Below are 21131 nucleotides of genomic sequence, written 5' to 3' on the forward strand. Positions count from 1 at the left end.
CCATTTGTTTAACCCTTAATTTGGGACTGGTGTATTGTTTCCTCCTGAGAAAGAAAATACATTCTTTAGCCTAGAAAAAGGTGATGATTTTTGAGCAGTAAAAGCAAGCTGCTCCACCAGCAGGAAAGCCAGGCATAACTGCATGACGCTTCTGCTAAAGTCCCAGATGGAAGATGATACAACCAGGAAAAATGCTGTCCCCCTGTGTTTGCCAGGGAGGCATTTCTGACCTCTCCAGGAGACCGCAGGCAGTGACTATGGTCTTTTCAGGAGCTCAACAATGCTCACAGTAAGGATGAGATCCAGTAAAGCACATTTTATTCCCCAGACTTTTTGTACTTATGCGTAACATCCTATGTTCATTGTCTCCTTGGTGACTTCTTCAGTCATAGCATCAAATTTCACCTCCCACTGTAGGATGTGATGTGCTTTCAACATGAGTGCCAGTGGGAAAACGTGTTTATTGAGAGAAGGCAGTTTACAAACATGTTACGACATTCTTCTTCATCTGATTTATGCTGAGATACTCCAGACACTTAAGGGTAGAAGTAAACTAGGATGCACACATACATTTCCTCTGCCAGTAGAGCCCGTACTCCACAGAGGCATGAATAAAGAGACATTTCTAGATAAGAAGTGGAAAATTCTTTCCTCTATCTGAAATAATGTAAATTGCTCCTTTTATGCTATGTTCCCAGCCTTCCTTATCCTTTGCTTGCATCGCTAGCATTGTTGTAGTGCTGATGACTGAAACTGAAAAGAAAAACAAATTTTTAATTTTGCATTTCTCCTCTCCAGCAATCCTTTGAAATAGTGGTCTGGGTTAAGAGATAAAGTCAGTGGGATTTAGAGACTAGTCTACTGGTACGACAGCAAGAAACCAGTTCAGGCTACGTTAGGACAGGTTAGGCTAAGCTTGGCTAGGCTAGGCAGGGTAATGAGCAGGGCAAACGGAGTGCAAATATTTGGGGTTAGGAACTCCTTTCTCGGGAAGTACAGCGCCGTTCCTGCGTAGTGCTACATGTGGTGACGTTGTGGGGTGGGGGAAGAGGGAAGAGGAGGGGTGATCTCCTCCGGACAGCTGTTGCAGCTGTAGAAAGAAAAAACGAGAAAGATCAGGAGCAGCAGCAGCAACCCGACCCCTGCAACAGGTAATACCTCTTGAGCGCAGGTGATCTAGATGGCTCAAATGGGAAAAGGAATGGAAAAAAAAAGGGGGGCGGGATATGCCTGTGAGAGAAAAGTACATTTTTTGTGCTGGTTCTCGGCAGCATTCTTCCTGCAGCTTGTCACAGGGCTGGGAGGGGGAGGGTGTAGGGATCAGACCAGTATGACTTGAAAGGAAACCATGTCAGCAGAGGGGCTTTTCTAGCAGACCTTTCCTGCAGAAAAAAAAAAAAAAAAAAAAAGAGAGAGAGAGAGAGAGAGAGAAAAAAAAAGGAACATTGCTCTCTGGTTTCAGTACAAGGCTTGCTTCCTCATGTGTGGCCAACCAGTATGAGCGCATGGAGAGGCAGCAGAGTGCAACAGCGCTGAAGGCAGGGAATTGCCCAGTTCATGCAGACCTGGGTGGGACCCCCCTGAGAAAGACCGGAGTGTGGCCTTCATCCTGGGACACCCAGCCAGGCAAGGGCTGCCCCGAGCTGGGTGCCGCTGCTGTGCCGTCACCTTAGCTCAAGTGGGACACAGTCCTGACCACCCTTCAGACACTGAGGGCACCTACCTCTGTACTTACCTCAGATGACAGCTACCACAGAGACACACTGAAGACCTTCACGCTGAAAATAATAAAATACAACTGTGGAAATATGTCAGGCTTTGCAAGCTAAAACTTTATCACTGGTAATATCTCTGCCGGTGAATAAAAGGGAAAACAGGATGTTTGGGAGCATGCTGCTGTGTGTGCTAATTCTGAGTGGCCTTAGGTTCTGTCTAGTTTCCTAGGTTTTAATCCCAGAAGGAAAGCAGATAAAGTTTTCCACTGCACAAGGGTGATCCTAAATATGATGCATGCATCCCTAGCACTTCAATGTATTGCTTATAGTATCAGCCACAGTAAGTCATGTGGACCTGGCAAATAAAACAGCAGACAGGAAGCCCAGCCTTGTGGGTCTCTCTGCTGCAGGACCCACATCTGTTTCTTCCTCTGGTCATCAATGCAGGCAGAGTACTGAAATGTGCAGTGCTCCCCCAGTGCCTTCACATGAAAGCAACTTGAAAGTGTTAAAGCACATCACACTACACGGAACAAATGCAGCAGCAAGCCCATTTTACAAGCCAGGCACCAGGGAGGCCAAGTGAGGTTTGTAAGGTCAGGCTCAGGAACTGAACAGCTACATGGTGGACTGCTAGTCAGCGTGTTATCTGCAAGGGTGCCGCAGAAGCAGGCTCTGTGAGCTGAATGTGGAATGATACCTGCTGTGAACTGAGGGGAGCAGGTAATGTAATGAAAGCCTGATTCTTCTGCCAGTGACTTTTCAAATAGAAACAGATGACTGAATTCTGTGTTGTGACAAAAAACTGCTAGGACAGTAAAATAAGTTATCCTCAGTCTCCTCCTGGTTATCTAGGTAAAGACATCAGCCTTTGGATAAGAAAGATATTAGAGATGTTACATTTCAGTTTCCTTCAATTACACTGAAATTGTCTTTTATTCTCTGCAGATTACTTCGCTTCCGTCGAAGTCTTCTGTTTAGTCATAGGTATCTTTTGTGCAGGGACTGACGCAGGATGAAAACCCACTTTGACATCAGGGCTGTTCCTTCACACAGCGGAGAGCATCACCAAATGAGGCAGCTGTACTGCTCGCAGCACTGGGGCTGGGATCAGTTCTCCAGGTAACATCTGCATGCTGTCCACCAGCACATCTCTACTCTCATTGTGAACATGGGCTCTCCATAAATGCTTGCAGTGTGTATATGTATTGCCATATTGCCAAAACACTAGCATGAAGCTGTGTTTACAAATATTTCTTGGTTACGCCCCATTTAGGCAAGATTAAGCAGCTTAAGAATTGTAAAGACAACAATTTCCTAGCCAGCCAATGGAGGAAAAGTTTAGAAAATAAGCCCAGATCACTGGAAGACAAGTTCTGAGGATGAGAGACAGATGTAGCAAACTAAACTTGAGAAGGAGAGAAACCATATGCTCATCTTGCACCCCATGCAAAGCCCACGTGGCAATACCAGACCAAAGAGACTGGTGGTGGTGCTGGCTCAAGATTTTTACAACTGTTCCTGTAACTTTCATACCCACTACAGTAATTCCTATCCATCCAGTAATAAGGTTGTTTCTTAAATCAGAATGTTGATTTTTTCCCCTTTTTGTAATGTACGGTAAGCCATCTTTTTTTCTTACCACAAGAGCACACAAAGTGTCATTCAGTAACAAAGCGGATGGGATTTGGGGTCAATATTTATAGACCTTAGTGAATTTTAGTTCAATTCAGTTCTATCATACCTGTCCCAAAAGGAGTGTTCAGGGAATACAGTCCTTTGCCTGGGCCCTCATACGTCATATTTTCATGGGACACTTAAGTCTCTTGGAAGGTAAATTAAGCCAATAAATCTTTCTGTTCTTACAGAAATGTTTATATGAATAGCTGCCATCCTGTGTAACAGGAAGAAAGGAAGAATGTAATTTTCTATGACCTCCCTAGGATATACTTAGATTAAAAATTTAAAAGAACATTTTATCTAGATCAGTTTACAGATGTGTATATTGTTATTTACTGTCTTGGTCCAATGCTGGGAATGAAGTATATGCATTTATTGGGTATAGGTATTTCTCAACACAGAAAATCACTGTGTTTGTTAATATACAGATACAAATGAAATGAAGTTTGATGGCAGAGACATATTGCATGAACACACTGGATCAAGGGGCAGCTTAAATAGATGTTACTACTTTTGGGGACAGGAAATTAGTTGAACACAGGAGATAAATTCTAGTACAAAATTAGTAAATTCATTTGCCCAGAAGGTAAAAAATCCTTTTCATAGGTGATGGACAAGTAAGCCTCTCTCTCCAGAATAAGTCAGAAGTAAATACATTTATAGGAAAGCGAAATTAAGTAACTCCAGAGCCTATGAAGTTTTGCAAAAAGTCAGATTACCTATGACAATCGGTAAGAAGTTAGTCTGCTCCAACAGGAGAAGGTTCACTTTATTAAATGCAACTTGAAACACACAGGCTTTACAGAAAGGTGAAGACCCCAGTTTAATGTTCATCTGGAAAATCTGTAGAGCAAGCTGGTGAAAAAAGGGAAAGACAGATATCCATCCTTCAGGCTGCATCAAATAAAAGCAGACTGAACTGTGGCTTGCTTTCCCATTTCTTCAGCTACATTTTTATAAATACTATGCTGTCTGCTGGAGACACTGCAAATTATTTGCATTGTACTTTAAGCTGTCTTCAGAGCATGCTAGAGGTATGTCTTCTGGGAAGAACAAGATAAAGCTCACCCAGATGCAGAAGTCCTGAGGCTGGTGTCTGCTGGAGTCCGAGGCCCTCAGCAGGGCTGCGGCAGGTGGGACCCCAGCAGTCCCTTAAGTCTGGTCACACTGTGAAGGCAGAGCCAAGCCAAGGGGCTCAGGCTTGATGCCAGCACTCAATGGAGTGTCTTTGTCGGGCTACTTTTTTCTCTGGAGGCATAAGTTTCACTGTATGGCCACAAATCACCCTAATCACTGGTGGAAACTCAGAAAATTTTTCTAGGCATAATCTAGGTATACCAACAACGGAGCCTTTGATCCAGTAGGGAGAATACCATTCTGTGACCACTAACAGACACAGACGGTTTTCACTGACCTGTTTATGTTTCAGCTGTTTTCCTTTGATTTACTAGTATATCCAAAGAGGATTCAGTTTCTACAGTTCAAAAAGTTTGAATGTTGTAGTAAGTCATACAGTTTGCTTTATCCACTTTATCCTTCACAGCTTTACCATGAACACCTACCTCTTTGTGTATGACTTAATGCAATTCTGTGGACATTCCTGGATATTTACAAATATGATCATCAGGTTCATGACATTTGGAAAAGGTAGGATTCCTTCTATATTCTCCTTAAACATCTTAAGAGGCAATGACACACAGACACATCAAATAGATGAAGTAAGGATTTAGGTGTATGTTCAATATAAGGGGCTGTATTTTCAACTAGAAAAACACTGTTTCTTCCATGAAACAGGATGAAAAAAATTACTAGTACCTACATTCTGCCTGTGTAACATCAGGAATGAAGCTTTTATTTTGCTAATGAGCTTTAATATTCAGCAGCATGCTAGTAATGTTTGACTTAGACGTAGACCCAAATGTGACTAGGTCCAGTCATTACAGTGAACACCAATCTTATTGGCCACTAAAAGAGAATATATTTGTGGTTATTGCACATGACTATCTCCAAAAACATTACATGTTACTCTTTCTGTTGCCTGGGTTTATAACACAAAAATAGAAAACTAGTGACTGGAAATTTAGAATTATTTATAATGGTGGAGAGCTGTAGGTAGATAAAATAGCTGCTTTGTGGTCTACTTGTTTTAGGAAGTGCCATGGGTACAGATACAGGCAGGAAATCAACCTCTTCTCATGTTTAGGTATTCCTCATACATTTCCTCAGCGTTTCCTCATATTTACAAATATCCTAAAGTGATATCTCTAAACCAACATATTCTGCGTGTTGGTCCCTGATGCATCAAGCATAGCGGATCCCATTCTTTTCCCAGCTTCCCGCCCCTGTGCCAGAGCCATACACACAGAGTGGACTGCCTCCTCCCTGCCTCGAAGCTTTGCTTCTCCTACCCAAAATTTTGGTGCAGCATGAACTTTATTTCTTGTCATCTCCAGTGGTGACAGGGCAAGAGCAAACCCAGTAGTTGGTCCAGACTTTTACTCTATAACCACCTCTTAATTTTCCTCTTTGCTTTGCCTGTAGATTCATTGGCCGACACATTTTACTCCATAGGGCTTGTAATGCGCCTTTGCCAGTTGTTATCTATATTGGAGATCCTACACATCCTCACTGGCATTGATAAAAGCCGCCTCTTCCCCAGGTTTTTGCAGGTAAGTCCATTTCTCAACACCCTCCTTCCAGGACCGACAAATTTCAGACACGGCTGTCCCTGGGGACAAGCCCAGGTTGAACTATCCTGAATGGTCCACCTGCACCCTTCCTCAGGCAACCTGACCCACTAATGGTCTGCTAACTGCAGGTCTTCAGCCCTCAGAGCCGGGCTGGGAAAGAGCCGCTCTCAACTTTTTTCTTTTTGAGTCAAACTAAGCAGTGAGTGCCCCATGCCCAGCCCACAACAGCAGGGACCTGGAAGATGTCCAGAGGAGTGGACATCTGCAGAAACGTGGCAGCCCCCATTTCTAGGGTGCCATAGGCAGCTGAGGATACCACCTCCACAGCCAACTTGTTTACAGCCAGAAGACAACATTTTAGAGCCTATGTTTCAGTAGCTAATTATTTTCCATGCCATTTCCTCACTGACAAGTGTATATTTATTTTGGAGACAAGCATAAGACAAGATTTTGTGGGTTACCAAAGGGATGGCAATGAGAAATCCACCAGCACATCAAACCTCCTGAAACAGGGTTTGCTGGCAGACATGACATGTGGAAGGAAAAAAATTAAGAAAGAGAAATTGAGGGACTGAAGAATTATTAATGCTGGGAGGGGAAAGAAAGAATTGTCATATTTTTGCTGTAAGGGTCCCCGCCCTCTCAAACCCAGACGTGGACAAACTGTGGCAACATCCAGAGGTTCTGACACTCTTAGAGGGTTTACAGGGCGTATGTTCAGCTGTAGGCAGAAAATCAGCCACAAGATCAAGCGCTATAGCAGAAAACAAGATAATTCTCTGATATTTTTCTTAATACACTCTTGTTTTCTGTTGGAAGTAAATCTCAGGTTTTGGTATTAATGCATTGGAAAAAGTAAAAATTTTGACTTGAGTTTATCTTCAAACCTTTCCAATCTTTATTATTTGAATAATGGTGAAACTGGCATTGCTCTCAGCAGTCAGAAGGTAGAAGACTAAGAGTAGTTAGTTATGTTTTTAGTTTTCTGGATAGCCCATTTTTGTCAAATGACATTGCATGTGTTGAAAATGTTCCTCTTTTTCAACCTTCATTAGAAATTGACTAATACAGATCTCTGTTCTTATGCTGCCAAGTATGGTAGCAAATGAATCAAAATGCAATTAACTGTTTTTCCCTGCCTAAATCTACATGTTTTTATACTAATCTGGGGGGGCAGGGGGGAAGTCTTCTATCCAACATGTCATGTAACAAATCTCACATCATCTCTTGGAGAGAAGAGCAGCCTGCTAATGCTAAGAGTCATTAAAGCAAGGCTTGTCCTGGCAGAGTTTACACATTCCCCAGCCCTGACATCGTCTGTTCCCTTCCTACCCAGGCGTACAGAAGCAGAGATCAGGAAGCCTGCACAAACACTGCTCCATGCTGCCACAAAAGACACTAGATATGAAATGGATATTCTAAGCAAGAAAACTGTGGCTTTTCTTGGGCAGTGCAATTACTGCAGTGCTCTCCAGGCAGCGTGAGAAGGTGGGTCAGGGAAGGATAAGGCACTGTGACTCCAAATGTTTGCCTCACAAGAAAGATAGCTTTGGATCCTTACTTGGTTCTGTCCCCAAGTGTTCTCTCACTGCAAACACAACTCTCTTGCCTTGATGTTATCAGTAGACTCATGCTGTGCAAACAAGATGTACAAGCTTTTTGGTGTAGACTCTGCTTTCACTTGGGTTGCCCTGCTTTTATTGTGAGAGTGCAGGTTAAGCAGTTGTGTGCCAACAGTACTCCCATGTGCCTTGCCACACTTTGATCCCTGCCTTTTAGGAAAAAAAAAACCCCAAAACAAAACAAAACCCACATGTATTTTCCACAATGAACTGGGGAAAAGACGGTCAGGGATGCTCATCTTACTGCAGCCTACTGGACTACTGCACAGTCAGGGCACTGCAAGGATTGCACAGTGGCTGCCCTGTTCTGCGTTCCCACCCCGTTCTGACTATAAGCTTAAAACGTAACCTGAGGTGCATCCCTGAGGCCATGCACATGCATACCCACTGTGAGGTTCATCTCAGGTGACCTCCAGGGTGAGAGAACAGGTGGCTCTCACCTTGAATAAAACAAGCTGTGAAAGCACCCCTGTGTTGGCGGGTTGTTGTGTAGGCAATTAGAGCAGAGACAAGATTTAAGCAGAGCTTGAATGCAGGATTTCTGACTAACATCTCATTTATCATGGTTTAGTAGCATTTACAAGGAACACTTTGAGATACACATTACAGTATAGTGGAACAACAAACTCAGAGGTGTTTTCTGGAAAAACCCATTCAGAATGGCTCCACTAAGGGACAAAGTCTCAGTCTACCAGGCACCTGAGAAGGGTTGGGTGGCCAAGGCCAAGTCACGGGATGAAAGAAAGATGAGTCCTGTGTGATGGATGCTTTGGAGGAAGGGAAGACAAGGAAGGTCACAAAGTTGATGCAAAGGATTGTCTGTCAGGGTATTTGCAGCTTCAGTGATTGAGAGGACAGGAGAACATGTCACATTTCATTGCAGCTGCCAGAACAGAGGATAATGACATTTAAGTTGTATGGCCAGGGAGTAAAGGCTGACGGGACTGGTACTTTAGCAAGAGAGAGAGTAGGGAAGATGTAAGAAAGACTGGCATTTTTGCGAACACATGACCAGTTCTTCATCCTGTGCAAACAGGATTGGATTTACCGGAATAGCAGCAATGTACCATGACTTTGTGATAAAACTATTAATTTTTAATTTAATCTAAATATTAAGTAGCACTTTTCTTACTTTTTTAAAACAGCCACTAAATAGAGGAGCTATGTAACGGTTTCAGGTATCAAGTATGATACTGCACAGTCACGGTTATTAAAAAATGGAAGTGAATGTGCTGCCTGCTCCTGCCCTAACCTCAGTCAGTCTAATTTGGTCTGTTTCACTTACTTGCTTCAAATGCCCAGGCTGCCTTGTGGAATTTTATGCCATTCTACAGAACCTGCTGTGTCCTGTGAGAGCCCCCGTGCTGGGAGATGAAGGAAATTCCAGTTTGATTTTAATACAAAGAACAAGAAGGAATGAAAAATGAAACCTCTGTGTTTATCTTTTGTGAGGTGTCAGCCTATACTTCCTTTTTATGAACATGAAAACACGGGGCTTCTAGTTTTGCTTTTAAGCAAGACAGCAGCAACAGAGAATACCGTATTTTCATTCATGGAAGGACAGATGATCCATAGAAGAAAAAAGATGTGGCTGAGCAGCAGCACATCCTTTTTATCTATCTGTGTATATATGTATGTGTGTATACATACATGTATATGTATGCATACGTGTGTGTGTGTATATATATATACAGACCCCTATATGTGTTAGGGGCACAATATATCAATGGACATTTACCGGTATCTGTTCTTCAAGTAACACCCTGCCTGGCCACTTGCTGAGAAGGTCCCCAGCCTCTGACTAACCCCTGCACCTACCTTCGATTTGTGTGGATTACCTGAAGGTGAGAGTGCTGCGGAAGGAAAGAGCACAATGTCTTGGGGAATAAAGGCGAACAGGCAGGCAACCTCCTGGTTCACACAGAGAAGAGGTAGGATGACACTGTCTGTTCCCACGAGGACACCACAATTGCCCTGAGCAGCCAGGCTTGTGTCCTGCCCTGAAGACGTTCTCCAGGGCAAGGCCACAGGCACTTTTCAGTCTTGGCCTCTGACGGCTGCATTGTGCATCCCGTTGCTTTCTGGCTGAGACTGCAGCCTAAGAGGAAAAGATGACCTACAGGGGACCTGCTCTGTGTCGGTCTGGTTCCTTGCTCCTGCAGGTGATTAACCTACTTCACACAGTCTGATTACTGACTTCCAACACCTGCAATTAGTGAGGCTGAGCATCTCTGGTGCTCTCCTGATGAAGAAGATCCACTGAGCCCCAGCTGGGTGATACTCACTGCATCTTATGCATCTGCCTGCGCCCTGCAGAGCAACAGAAACCCACTCTTCCGCTCCCAGACCATGAGGCTGAGTTGTGGGTCTCTAGCCACTCCATCTCATCGGCCAGTGCTCATCCTTTTGAAGTTGGGGATGGCAGCTACCTGCCTACTGCTTATCCTTCTCTCTCACTGAAATGGAATCAGCTCCTGAACACTTGACCCATGATTTTTTCTGGCACTTTTCCACCAGCTGCCTCTTGAAGATGAAGTGACTGTTTGGAAAATACGCCAGCCCTCACCTCTGAAAACATGTCCATCTTTTCATTATCATGCTAAAGCTTTGGTCTACAGGTGAGACAATTGCCTGTAGCATTCCCTGAAATCCCTCTCCTATTAACAATATTGCAGAACTCTCTCCCCACATCCCAGTCTGATTTCAGGGTTGGTAACAAAATGCCCACACCACCAATGCTGCACTCCTTTACCACCCTTCAACAAAACAATTTTAACACAGGTTCTATTTTATTTATTCTCTCCAGCACACAATCCCTTTCAATGTTCACATTGCTTCTACCTTTGTTTTGATTTCCCTCTTGTGATGGTTATCCCACCATGCTTCTCCTATCTCTGTTCTATCTGGTTTCAGATCCTGCATCAGTACTTCCAATTCCCCCATCTTCTTGGCAGGTTCCTCAGCATCACCATACCAACACAGGACTTAGTACAGCTCACTCTCTGTTTTGTGGCCCATCTATAGAGAAGTCTGTCAACATCTGACCTTCGTAGAAATCAATCCCTCAGTTAGGGACCAATGGGATCAGCAGCACAAGATTACAGTCAGGGCAGGGTGAGAAGTGACGAAACCATTTTTATTTGTTGTGGCCCCTCAGTGCTTTTAAAGATGAGGAACCAGAAACTTAGGGGATGGACATGCTGTCTTTCTGTATGAAAAATTGCTCTCATGTAATTTTGCTGAACAGTGAACTGGTGGCTGCTTTATCTGACAGATGTGGTTTGAAAAAAAAGGTCTGTAGCCACAATGTTCCATGCAAGAACTCATAAACATTATGTGGCAAAACTACCGCACAAACCTGCTGAGAGGCAAGTTCTTATCTGTTTAAAGCAGAAGTAAAAGGAAGGGGGAAACAAGTGAAGAAGTGTGCATTTGTAAAACCCACCATGGTAACCTATTTTCACTTCATGACTTTTCACTGATTTGACATCTTTGTAAAACATCATAAAAGCATTAAACCTATAGTACCTTATGGAAGAGATGGCAGTGGATATAAAAAAACCAATAAAGCTATACTGATTCATACCAACTGAATACATGCACATTTTCTCCTTCAAGACTTTTAAAATAAGAGTATAAATCAGAGTAAACCAGTATCATTCCGGGAAGAGTTTCACAAGCAACTGTTGGCAATACTGGGCAAGGCATGGATACTGATAGGAAACTTGTCCAAGAAAGCTGCAAAGACACACTTGTTTTTAATTTCATGAGCTTTAATATTGCCAAAGTATTTTTTGAAGGGAGACACTGCCTGTTTGATCCACTTTGATATCTTTTAATTTGTGAAGGCATACCTTGTGTGTTGGATAAGGATCAACCACTAGAAATATGTTATGACATAAATATTACGGCAATAATTCACATTCACTACAAGCTCAAAGCCACTTCTCCTAGACAGGAAAAAGGACAGAAAAATATGAAATCCTGCTTTTTCTCGTCGTTTCTGCAAATCGTACAGGACAGAGATCCCCTGGGATGCAGATCTTTGAGCTATGGAATGTGGAGCTGCAACTATGAGATTAGTACTGCCCATTACACCACCCACCTAAGGGCCCTCTGTATCCCCCCACATGCAGCCTACAAGGAAGGAAGCTTAGTCCTGCCAGCCCTCCAGGCACCAGGCCACAGCGGGAGACGTCCTTGCTCCCATGATCTCAGCCAGCTCATTCACTGGTTTCCTGGGATACAAACCCAAGTTGTCCCTGTTGGCAAGCAAATCTCCACCCTTACCATAGCAGATCTGTGATGCTGCAACCAAGTTTCCAGTTTCCCAAGCTGGAGGCAAATGAGGTCTTGAACAGAAGCTGTGCAAGAAGCAAAAAGTTCACTGTAGCATTTGTGTAAAGCAAACTGAATTCACCTGTGGCCTCGTATTTTGCCAAAATGGCACAGAAATGAGAGCTATAGAAGGTACTACCTGAATTCACTATTCTTTTTTCTTTTCAGATCACCGAGAGAATAATTGTTTTGTTTGTCGTGATTAACAGTCAGGAAGAAGTTCAAGGGAAATACATTGTGTGTGTTTTATTTTTCCTTTGGAATATCCTAGATGTGGTCAGGTAAGGACTCAATAGTGAAAACATGAATGGAAAATGGGTCGTTCTTGGGAGCAGAACCCCACTCCCCTTGTGCTGCAGGCTCAATACATTATTTTGAAATTGGTAGAAAAACGTATTATCCATTTTAAATAAAACCTTGGACCTTGTAAGCTACTGTCATGGTTTAACCCCTGCCAGCAACTAAGTATCACACAGCCATTTACTCACTCCCTTGCCACCCCCCTACCCCCCCCCCCCCCCCCCCAAGGGACAGGGAGGACAATTGGAAAAAGGAAGTCATGGGTTGAGATAAGAACAATGTAATAATTGAAACAAAATAGAATATAGTAACAAATTGTAATGAAAAGGAGAGAGAGGGAGAGAAGAATAAAACCCAAAGGTGAAAAATACAAGTGACACACAACACAACCGCTCACCACCCGCTGACCGATGCCCAGCCAGTCCCCCAGCCGCGATTGGCAGCCCTAGGCCAACTCCCCCCACTTGATGTACTGACTGTGACGTTCTATGGCACGGAATGCCCCTTTGGCTAGTTGGGGTCAGCTGTCCTGGCTGTGTCCCCCCCGGCTTCTTGTGCACCTGCTCACGGGCAGAGTGTGGGAGACTGGAATGTCCTTGACTTAGAATAAGCAGTAGTGAGCAACAACTAAAACATCAGTGTGTTAGCAAATTCTCATACTAAATCCAAAATACAGCTCTGTACCAGCTACCAAGAAGAAAATTAACTCTATCCCAGCCAAAGCCAGGACAGCTACTTACTGATTTTTACAAAAACCCACATAGTTGAGAGGCAAAGTGACTTACAGTAAGGCAGCACCAGCAGAAATTCTTACTGAGACAGAAATTCTGGGTTAACTGCACTGTGCTTTCCAAAAAGCCAAAAGATCCTGCTGAAGAGACTGAGAATTCTGATGTATCACACCACAGGGACAACCCATGTGAGGCAAAATGGATAGGAATACAACTCGGGATTTTTATCTCAAAAATTTTCCATGCTGGAAGGTTACCAGTATCTCCCTGTGGTAAAAGTGTAACGGTGAAAATTCCACATTACTGACTTTTGCATTGATATCTAAGTCAGTAACATTTCTCAAATGTAACTGAAATCTCTATGGACCTCATTTTGTAAACTTAGAGCAGGGAAGACATATGGAATCAAGAAGCATTTTAACAAGGCATAGCCCTCATGACAAGCTCTGTATGGGAGCAAAAATGTTTCCTTTATAATTTTTCTTTCTGCTAAAATAGCTTTCTGCTATTTTAAATTAATTTCTTTGGGGACTGACTGGGAAATATGGATTTAGGCAGAAAGGAAATGTATGCTATAAGAGACCTGGAAAAGTAAATGTCAGGTAGGATTGATAAAGATTTTAAGTCAGCTTCAGAGTATTCGTACTACATGTGTTAATAAACTGCTACTTGTTTTAATTATTTGCACTGTTGCTCCATCCCATTTCTTTTTGAAGTTTGTAAAGCTAAAACAGTAGAACCTCATGTCAAATGAAAGGGTTCTGTGCCACTGGAGAAAGGCCAAAATTGTTAACAATATTGGCTGTTAAGTCCTGTCAGTGCTTAATAGTCCTATTTTCTATCGTTGCTAAAGAACACAGTCCAGCATTGTATCAGTAACAGCAGCTGTTAATAGGTAAGATACTGTGGTCTATAGCAGCAAACGACCAAATTCAAATAATAATGTGTAACACAACTCATACAGATTTACAATTCTTACCTGGTATCTGTGCCACGTCCTAGCACCTCAAAGAAGCAGCCACACCTCTAAGTGTACAGGAATCTATCCCATTCCTTAGCCGACTGCTCTTGAAGTATTACAAGTTCTTCCACATAGTTCTTCAGGGATATAAATATCCTGTGCACTATGGCTAATGATATACTGACAGCAAATTCTGCAAGGTTTTCTGCAACTGATCTTTCTTGCTTACACCATAAACAACCCAAGAAGGTATACAAAGAAGGAGTAGCTATTTCCTTTTTGTACTGGGTTGAGATTATGCCTTAAGAGCAATACTAATAAAAAAATGGAGACAATCCTGAGGTTGCAGAGGGTGAACTTGAGAGAAGATGGTACATTTATAGCCTATCAAGACTCTTCTACAGTCCAGGTATGATGCAATATTAATCAAATGAGTTAATAAGAAGGGAATACAGAAAATCTGTTTAATGCTGGTCCCACCTGTCAGAAACAGTTCTGGGTAACATTGGCTTAAAAATCCTTATTTTCGTATCTCCAGCAAGACCACAGGGCAAAAAGCCTTTCAGCTGACCAAAAATGCGATCAGACCTGTTTCTCCACTGTCTGGAAAGCTGCCGTACCACTTTTAGGTCAAACTAGGTAGGATTAGCTCACCTTTGGAGACTGAAGTTGTAGGCATTCTGGTCTCCCAGCGAGCAACAGTAACAGCCACAGCAAGAATAAAACACTGCAGTACACTGGAATGCAACTGCTTTTTTTTGCATCTACTACCCATTCTGAGGTCCAGGGGAGGGGCAGCCATATTACAGAAGGTTAAGTACCTGCGATTACCTTGCTGTTTAGCCTCCTCAAGCAGTGGTTTAGCTAGTACAGCTGTCATAAATCAGTATTTTCTCAGTCCCAAAAAAGTCACATTCTGCCTGCCCCCCTCAGTTGTAGCATCCCTATCTGAAATCCATTTTCTGATGGCCCGATATGAAATCCTGCTGGTTTCTGATAGAGTCTTCTGGCTAGAGGGCTGTATTTCTGCCTGCCTGTTCTAGGGTAGCACCACAGACAGCCCTTCCGAAACAATGAACCATCTACTTTCAGACATCAATTACAGCCTGAACAAAACGGTTGCAGTATTGCACTGAAATTTTCTCAAGACAGGCAGCTCCAAGCTCTTCTGCTATTCCCTTGGATTTTCCAGCAATTTCTCTTGAAAGACAAAAGCTCAGTCCCTCTGCTGTTCCTCTTGCTGCAGGTACACTTACGACATGTTAGCAAGGATGGGAATATACTACCTACCACTGACATGGCTCAACTTCTCACTGTGCATCCCGCTCTATCCCCTTTCAGTTCTGGCTAAAGGTAAGGAGATGGGAAAGGTACCAATGAATTGTTTCCTTAACCTTCTTCAGCAAAATCTGTTCGGTTCAATTGTCAACTATGTTTAAGGTATTTCTTTCTGTGTTCCCAAAGTAGTCATAAATGTTTATGTACTCTCATATTACCCTGCACGTCACCTACCTTTTCCTTTTCCATACTTTTTTCCTGAACCAGAGCTCTCTTGGCTTTTTGTTTGGGGTTTTTTTTGGTTTGGTTTTTTTTGGGGGGGGTGTTGGTGTTTGTTTTGGTGGGGGTTTTTTTTTGTTTGGTTTTGGTTTTTTTTTTAACTGTATAGGAAAATGTTCATTTTTCTGGGTAAAGCAGGAAAATACCCCCACAGAAGACACACGGATTCACCCATTCCAGAATGACCACATTAGACATGAAGTCCCAAAGGTACCTTCACTCCCACTGAGGCCATACTTAGCAGCTCATCATATTACACCAGGAAACGTGCCCACCAAGACTGTATTGAAAGCAGTGACAGAACTTATTATTGAATAGGAAACTCCAGCTAATTCTAGTATTAAGAGCAATTAGCACCTCATACCTACAAAACTGAACTCAAGTAGAAAACATGTGCATATGCATACAAATGACATGTTAAATTCAGCATATAATATACCTATCTGTGTCTTTAAGCTGACTTTTACATGAAGCTTTTTGATGATCTTCCATCTCCTTTTGATTAAAGATTTACCATGTTATTTTACAGCATTTGCAATCTGTGTATCACTGCCTTATTTTGAATCTTTTGGCACATACTCCATCAAGCTACCATTTCCATTCACCTTCTCAATCTACTTCCCCTATGTTCTGAAAATGTACCTGCTAGTGCTCTTTGTAGGTAAGTATCTCATATTCCAGAAAGCTGGGTCTCAACACAACTGGGATGCCTATGGCAACAAAAAACCCAAATCAGTGTAGCTGAAATCATCACCAGCTGTTTCAGTTTCCTATGTCTTCCAAATACATATAATTGAATTTGCAAGAGACAATGTGTGAGGCATAAAATTACAAAATAAAAATACAAAAAAATTGCTTCAGTGATCCTGGTCTTACAGCTTCTTACTGAAGTTTGCCTTATTTTTTTTTCTAAAAATATCAACTCCCATTTGATCATACTCTCATGCTGTGCAACCCCTCCTGACTCATCCTCCTAACTGGTATGACAAGTTGTATCTAAATTAAGACTTGTACAGTTTGATTATCCAAAGGGGTGAGAAAAAGAGCCCACCCCAAAATCTGCATGTAAATAGACCCCCTCCTTCTCAAAAAATACTTCTGAAAAATGTGAACTGAATTAGGCTGCATTACAGCCAAGTCTTCATTCTAACATTGGCTTTAACACTAATTTGATGGATCTCATGTTGATGCAGCATTCTGTTCTTAAGTGTATGGAAGGAACTGTGCAAGGTTGCCAGGTGAAGGCTTATACTGTTCCTTCTAAATGAACTGAAGACACTTTGGACTCTACTCCCTTGTTCTTATACCGTTTTGTGTTTTGATTCAGGTATGTGCTTTATCATCCAGAACCTCTTCTCTGAAAGGAAGGTACACCTAGGAACAGGCAACATCAAAAAGAAAAGAAACTAAGTTGGTATTTTGTTTGGAAACAAGAAATATGTTCCCATTGGGTTGCTGCATATCACAGGTTAAAAAGAAATAAGACAAATTTCAATGCAAAGCTTCTGTCTGCATGCACATTATCTGGCTGTATAGAATTTTCAGAAAAGGCAGGACTGTCTAATGCCCCTTAAAAATGAAGCAGCTTAAAAGAACTAGTTACTTTTGAAAAGTTTTAACTTCAAATAGCAAGTATTTTGAAAATGAATATATTTTTTCTAAGATATATTAGAGAACTCTGAAAAAAACTGTAAAGTGCCTCCACTCACAATCACACTAACAACCTTCATTTTGGTGTTAATTCTTGCCTCATTACCAACAGATATTCAGTAATGACAATACCATTTAATCTAGAAGGTTATTTTATATTAGGCCTTATATATATAAATGATAAATTGGCTAGAACTGAAATCTCTCAAGGAGCAGAAGCTGTATACTTTGCAATCTGTGACAGTCACATACCAATTAGCCCCAGGCATTCACCAAGGATCCCTCACATCCTGGCCCAACCTTCACTTTTCCTAACAAGATTCCAGAAAATGCAGTGAAACCACAAAGGTAAGGCACTCATCTACTAGGTATTCAAGGGGACATTTAAGGGTCCGAAGTAAAAATTTGTCTGGCAGAGATTAAGAATCTCTCCCCACAATGATCTTCCTCCATGCAGAACAGCAGACAGATATGCGAAGTCTGATGTAGGCAGGCCAAATACATATTGTTCTTTAAAGGGAAGTGAATGACTGTCAAAAGCCACGTGCAAAACTCTAGCCATTTTACTCGTTTGTCAACAGCTCCTCATACTTCTGTAGAACTATCTATGAGAATGCAGCTATAACACAGTCTCTCCAAAAGTTGAGAATGAAGAACAGCGACAGCAACCTAGTGGACTGTACAGGCAAAAATGTACAGGTAACTGCTTAGAGGCTGGCAAGGGCTTTTCTGATCTTTCATCCGTATCAATTATCACCTACATTTGAATTCAAGCAAGTGGAGGAGAAAAGTGAGGCTATTTTTTTGAGCTTGACTGAAAACTGGGGGAGAGGGAAGAAAGATACTAGTTGGAGGGAAGGTAATATTTTAAGGGAAAATGAACACTAAGACAACATGAAGAGGCTCTTTGCCTGTATAACTTTCTAAACATGCAGCATAAGAGGAAAGGGTATAAGGGAAGAGTGAAGCTGAACTCAATTGTTAAGAAAGGTCACCTACTGTGACTTCTACTTATTTAACATATGTGGCAGACAATGCCTGCAGACTATTGTGACCACTGGAGTATTTGCAAACATAAGCAACAAGGTCAGGCATGCAATAGTATGGGTCAGCCCTGGGTTTCGTTTTTTTCTTTTGAAAGTGCTGCAAACAGAGGTAGGAATTCGGAACGATATTAGAGAAACAGAAGTACTTCCACCTTGGACTTATGCCTGACCCAAAATGATGAGAGTGACAAGTGTGGACAACATGAAGAAAGTACAGAGCAGCTGAATAGGATGACAGCTTTAAAGAATAGAGCCAGAATAAGACCAGTCCACATCAAACCGCTGTACAAAATGCTGAAGGTGAAACATGGATGTTTTCCCCCTGGGAAATTCAATCTAATGTGTTTGTCATCAAACTGCCTGGAGCTAACATACCGTGTAGGAGGAAACATGACCTACGATATTGTATTGTGTCTACAAGGCAAGGCTTTGGCACTGGGGAAGCTGCAGGGATGGCCTCTGTGAGAAGCCAGGGGCTTCCCCCATGCCAGACACAACTGCTTGCAGCCAGCTCCAAAACAGAGCCACCGCACCGCGGGGCACTGCTGAGCCAAACGGCCAAGCTGATGGCACCTCTGTGAAAATGTATTTTAAGAAAAGGTAAAAAATGCTACACAGCAGTGGTGAGAGAGAAGAAGAAACATGTAAGAGAAATAGCTCTGCAGATACCAAGGTCAGTGGGGAAGGAGAAGAGGAGGTGCTCCAGACACTGCAGCAGATTTCCCTGCAGCCCATGGAGAAGACCATGGTGAAGCGGGCTGTCTCTCTGCAGCCCACCGAGGACCACACCAGACAAGATAATCACACTGCAGCAGATGGATGTGTCCTAAAAGAAGCTGCAGCCCACGGAGAGCCCCCACAGGAGCAAGATCCTGGCAGGAACTGTGGCCCATGAAGGACCCACACTGGAGCAGCCTCTTCCAGATGGACTGTACCCCATGGAAAGGACCCATGCTACAGCAGTTCTTAAGAGCTGCAGCCCATGAGAAGGAACCATGCTGGACCAGTTCATGGAGGACTATATCCCATGGGAGGGATCCCCATGCTGGCACAGGGGACCAGTGTGAAGCGGAACAAGCAGCAGAGATGACTGCTTATGAACTGTCTGCATCCCCCATTCCCTCCCCACCCTGGACTGCTTGGGGAGGGAGGAGGCAGAATAGTAGGAATGGGTGACATTGAGCCTAGGAAGAAGTGAGGGGTGGGCCAAAGGTGTTTTTAGTTTTGTCTTTGTTCTCACTATTTACAATTGGCAATAAATTACTCTTCCCCAAGTCAAGTCTGGTTTTGTGACACTAAATGGTAATTGAAAGTGGTTATAAATCTCTTTAGGAACAGAAAGGTATCTGGCTACTGCATCTGCCTGACATTTTAAAAAACACTAGTTTTAGTACAGCCTATATATTGTGAGATTGAATTAATAAATATATGAAACACACACAATGTGGAAAATAAATTATACCTAAGTGCTACACACAGAAAAACCCAAACAATTGTCTCTTCTGTTTGCCCACAGAACAGCTATGCTGGAGTCACAAGAACTTGTCCAACCAGTATCTTCACTACTAGCTTCCTTTGCTGCTTTCCCATGCATCTAAAATACAATGGCAACTAACTTGCCAACCTCCATCCTTGAAAGCCATTGTCTCCAGAGCAACATAGTATTATGAAAGAGGCCACCTAGAAATAAAAATCATATTCATTTCTTCAGTACTAGCACACAACAGGAGGAGTAGTAGTCTCTCCATCATAGACTACATGTACACTTGCAGGTACAGCGGCCCAGCAGGAATGGAACTATAGAATGAACAGATTCACAATGAGGACCCAACAGCCAAGCCGACTGCCTTTCAGAAGTTTTTACTTCAAACCAGCTCTAGTTTAGTTCTGTGGGCTGAACACAGGAGTTGTAGGGTACACTGGTGTATTATAATAGAATAGTTCCAGTTGGAGGGGACCTACAACAATCCAACCGCCTGAACACTCCAGGGCCGGCCAAGCTGAAAGTGTGTTATTAATGGCATTGTCTAAATGCCCCTTAAACACTGACAGACTTGAGGCATCGACCACCTCTCTAGGAAGCCTGTTCCAGTGTTTGACCACCCGCAAAAGAAATGTTCCTCAATGTTACTCTGAACCTCACCTAACGCAGCTCTGAGCTATTCCCACCCATCCTGTTGCTGGATCCCAGGGAGAAGAGATCAGCACCTCCCTCTGCACTTACCCTCCCCAGAAAGTTTCAGGGAGCAATGAGGTCACCTCTCAGCCTCCTTCTCCCCAAACCAGACCAGCCCAACGTCCTCAGACGCTCCTCATAGGACACTCCTTGCAGCCCTTCCCTCCAGCTCTGTTGCCCTCCTCGGGTGCATTCAAGGACCTTCACACCCTTCCTAAATTGCGGGGCCCAGAACTGCACACAGTACCCAAGGTCAGGCTGCACCAGCGCTGAATGCAGCGGGATAATCCCCCCTTCTGACCGGCTGGTTACGGCGTGTTTGGTGCCCCCCAGGACGCGGTTTGCCCTCCTGGCTGCCAGGGCACGCTGCTGACCCAAGTGAGCTTAATGCCCACCAGCACCGCCGGTCCCCTTTCTGCAGGGCTGCTCTCCAGCCACTCTTCTCCCAGCCTGTGCTTGTGCCTGGCATTACTCCATCCCACATGCAGAATCCAGCACTTGCATTTGTGAAATTTCATGCCATTAATCCTTGCTCAATGTTCCAGTCTATTCAGATCCCTCTGCAAGGTCTCTTGTCCTTCAAGAGAGTCAGCAGCACTTCCCAGCTGACTATCATTGACAAATTTACTAATGGTGCGTTCAACTCCTGGATCCAGACAGTTGAT

General features: G+C 43.1%; 1 protein-coding gene across 8 annotated transcripts; it reads left to right on the plus strand.

Moving 5' to 3' along the window:
* The first annotated feature begins 1038 nt into the window (after positions 1-1038).
* HACD4 (3-hydroxyacyl-CoA dehydratase 4) lies at positions 1039-19569 on the plus strand. Of its 8 annotated transcripts, XR_005101820.1 has the most exons (9): positions 1110-1151; positions 2718-2837; positions 4939-5042; positions 5937-6064; positions 12214-12326; positions 15284-15390; positions 16124-16255; positions 16922-17592; positions 18386-18473. XR_005101820.1 is itself a non-coding variant. In XM_037372737.1 (8 exons), exons 2-8 carry the CDS (start codon positions 2731-2733, stop codon positions 17002-17004), a joined length of 774 nt encoding a protein of 257 aa, XP_037228634.1. In that variant the 5' UTR covers positions 1110-1151; positions 2664-2730; the 3' UTR covers positions 17005-19569. The 8 variants fall into 8 exon arrangements, 7 of the variants coding, with proteins under 7 accessions (XP_037228639.1, XP_037228634.1, XP_037228632.1 ...); XM_037372737.1 differs by having other exon boundaries at positions 2664-2837; positions 16922-19569; XM_037372735.1 differs by having other exon boundaries at positions 16922-19569.
* Positions 19570-21131: the final 1562 nt, after the last annotated feature.

The sequence above is a fragment of the Falco rusticolus genome, chromosome Z, assembly GCF_015220075.1.
Source record: "Falco rusticolus isolate bFalRus1 chromosome Z, bFalRus1.pri, whole genome shotgun sequence".
In the NCBI taxonomy this organism is placed as follows: domain Eukaryota; kingdom Metazoa; phylum Chordata; class Aves; order Falconiformes; family Falconidae; genus Falco; species Falco rusticolus.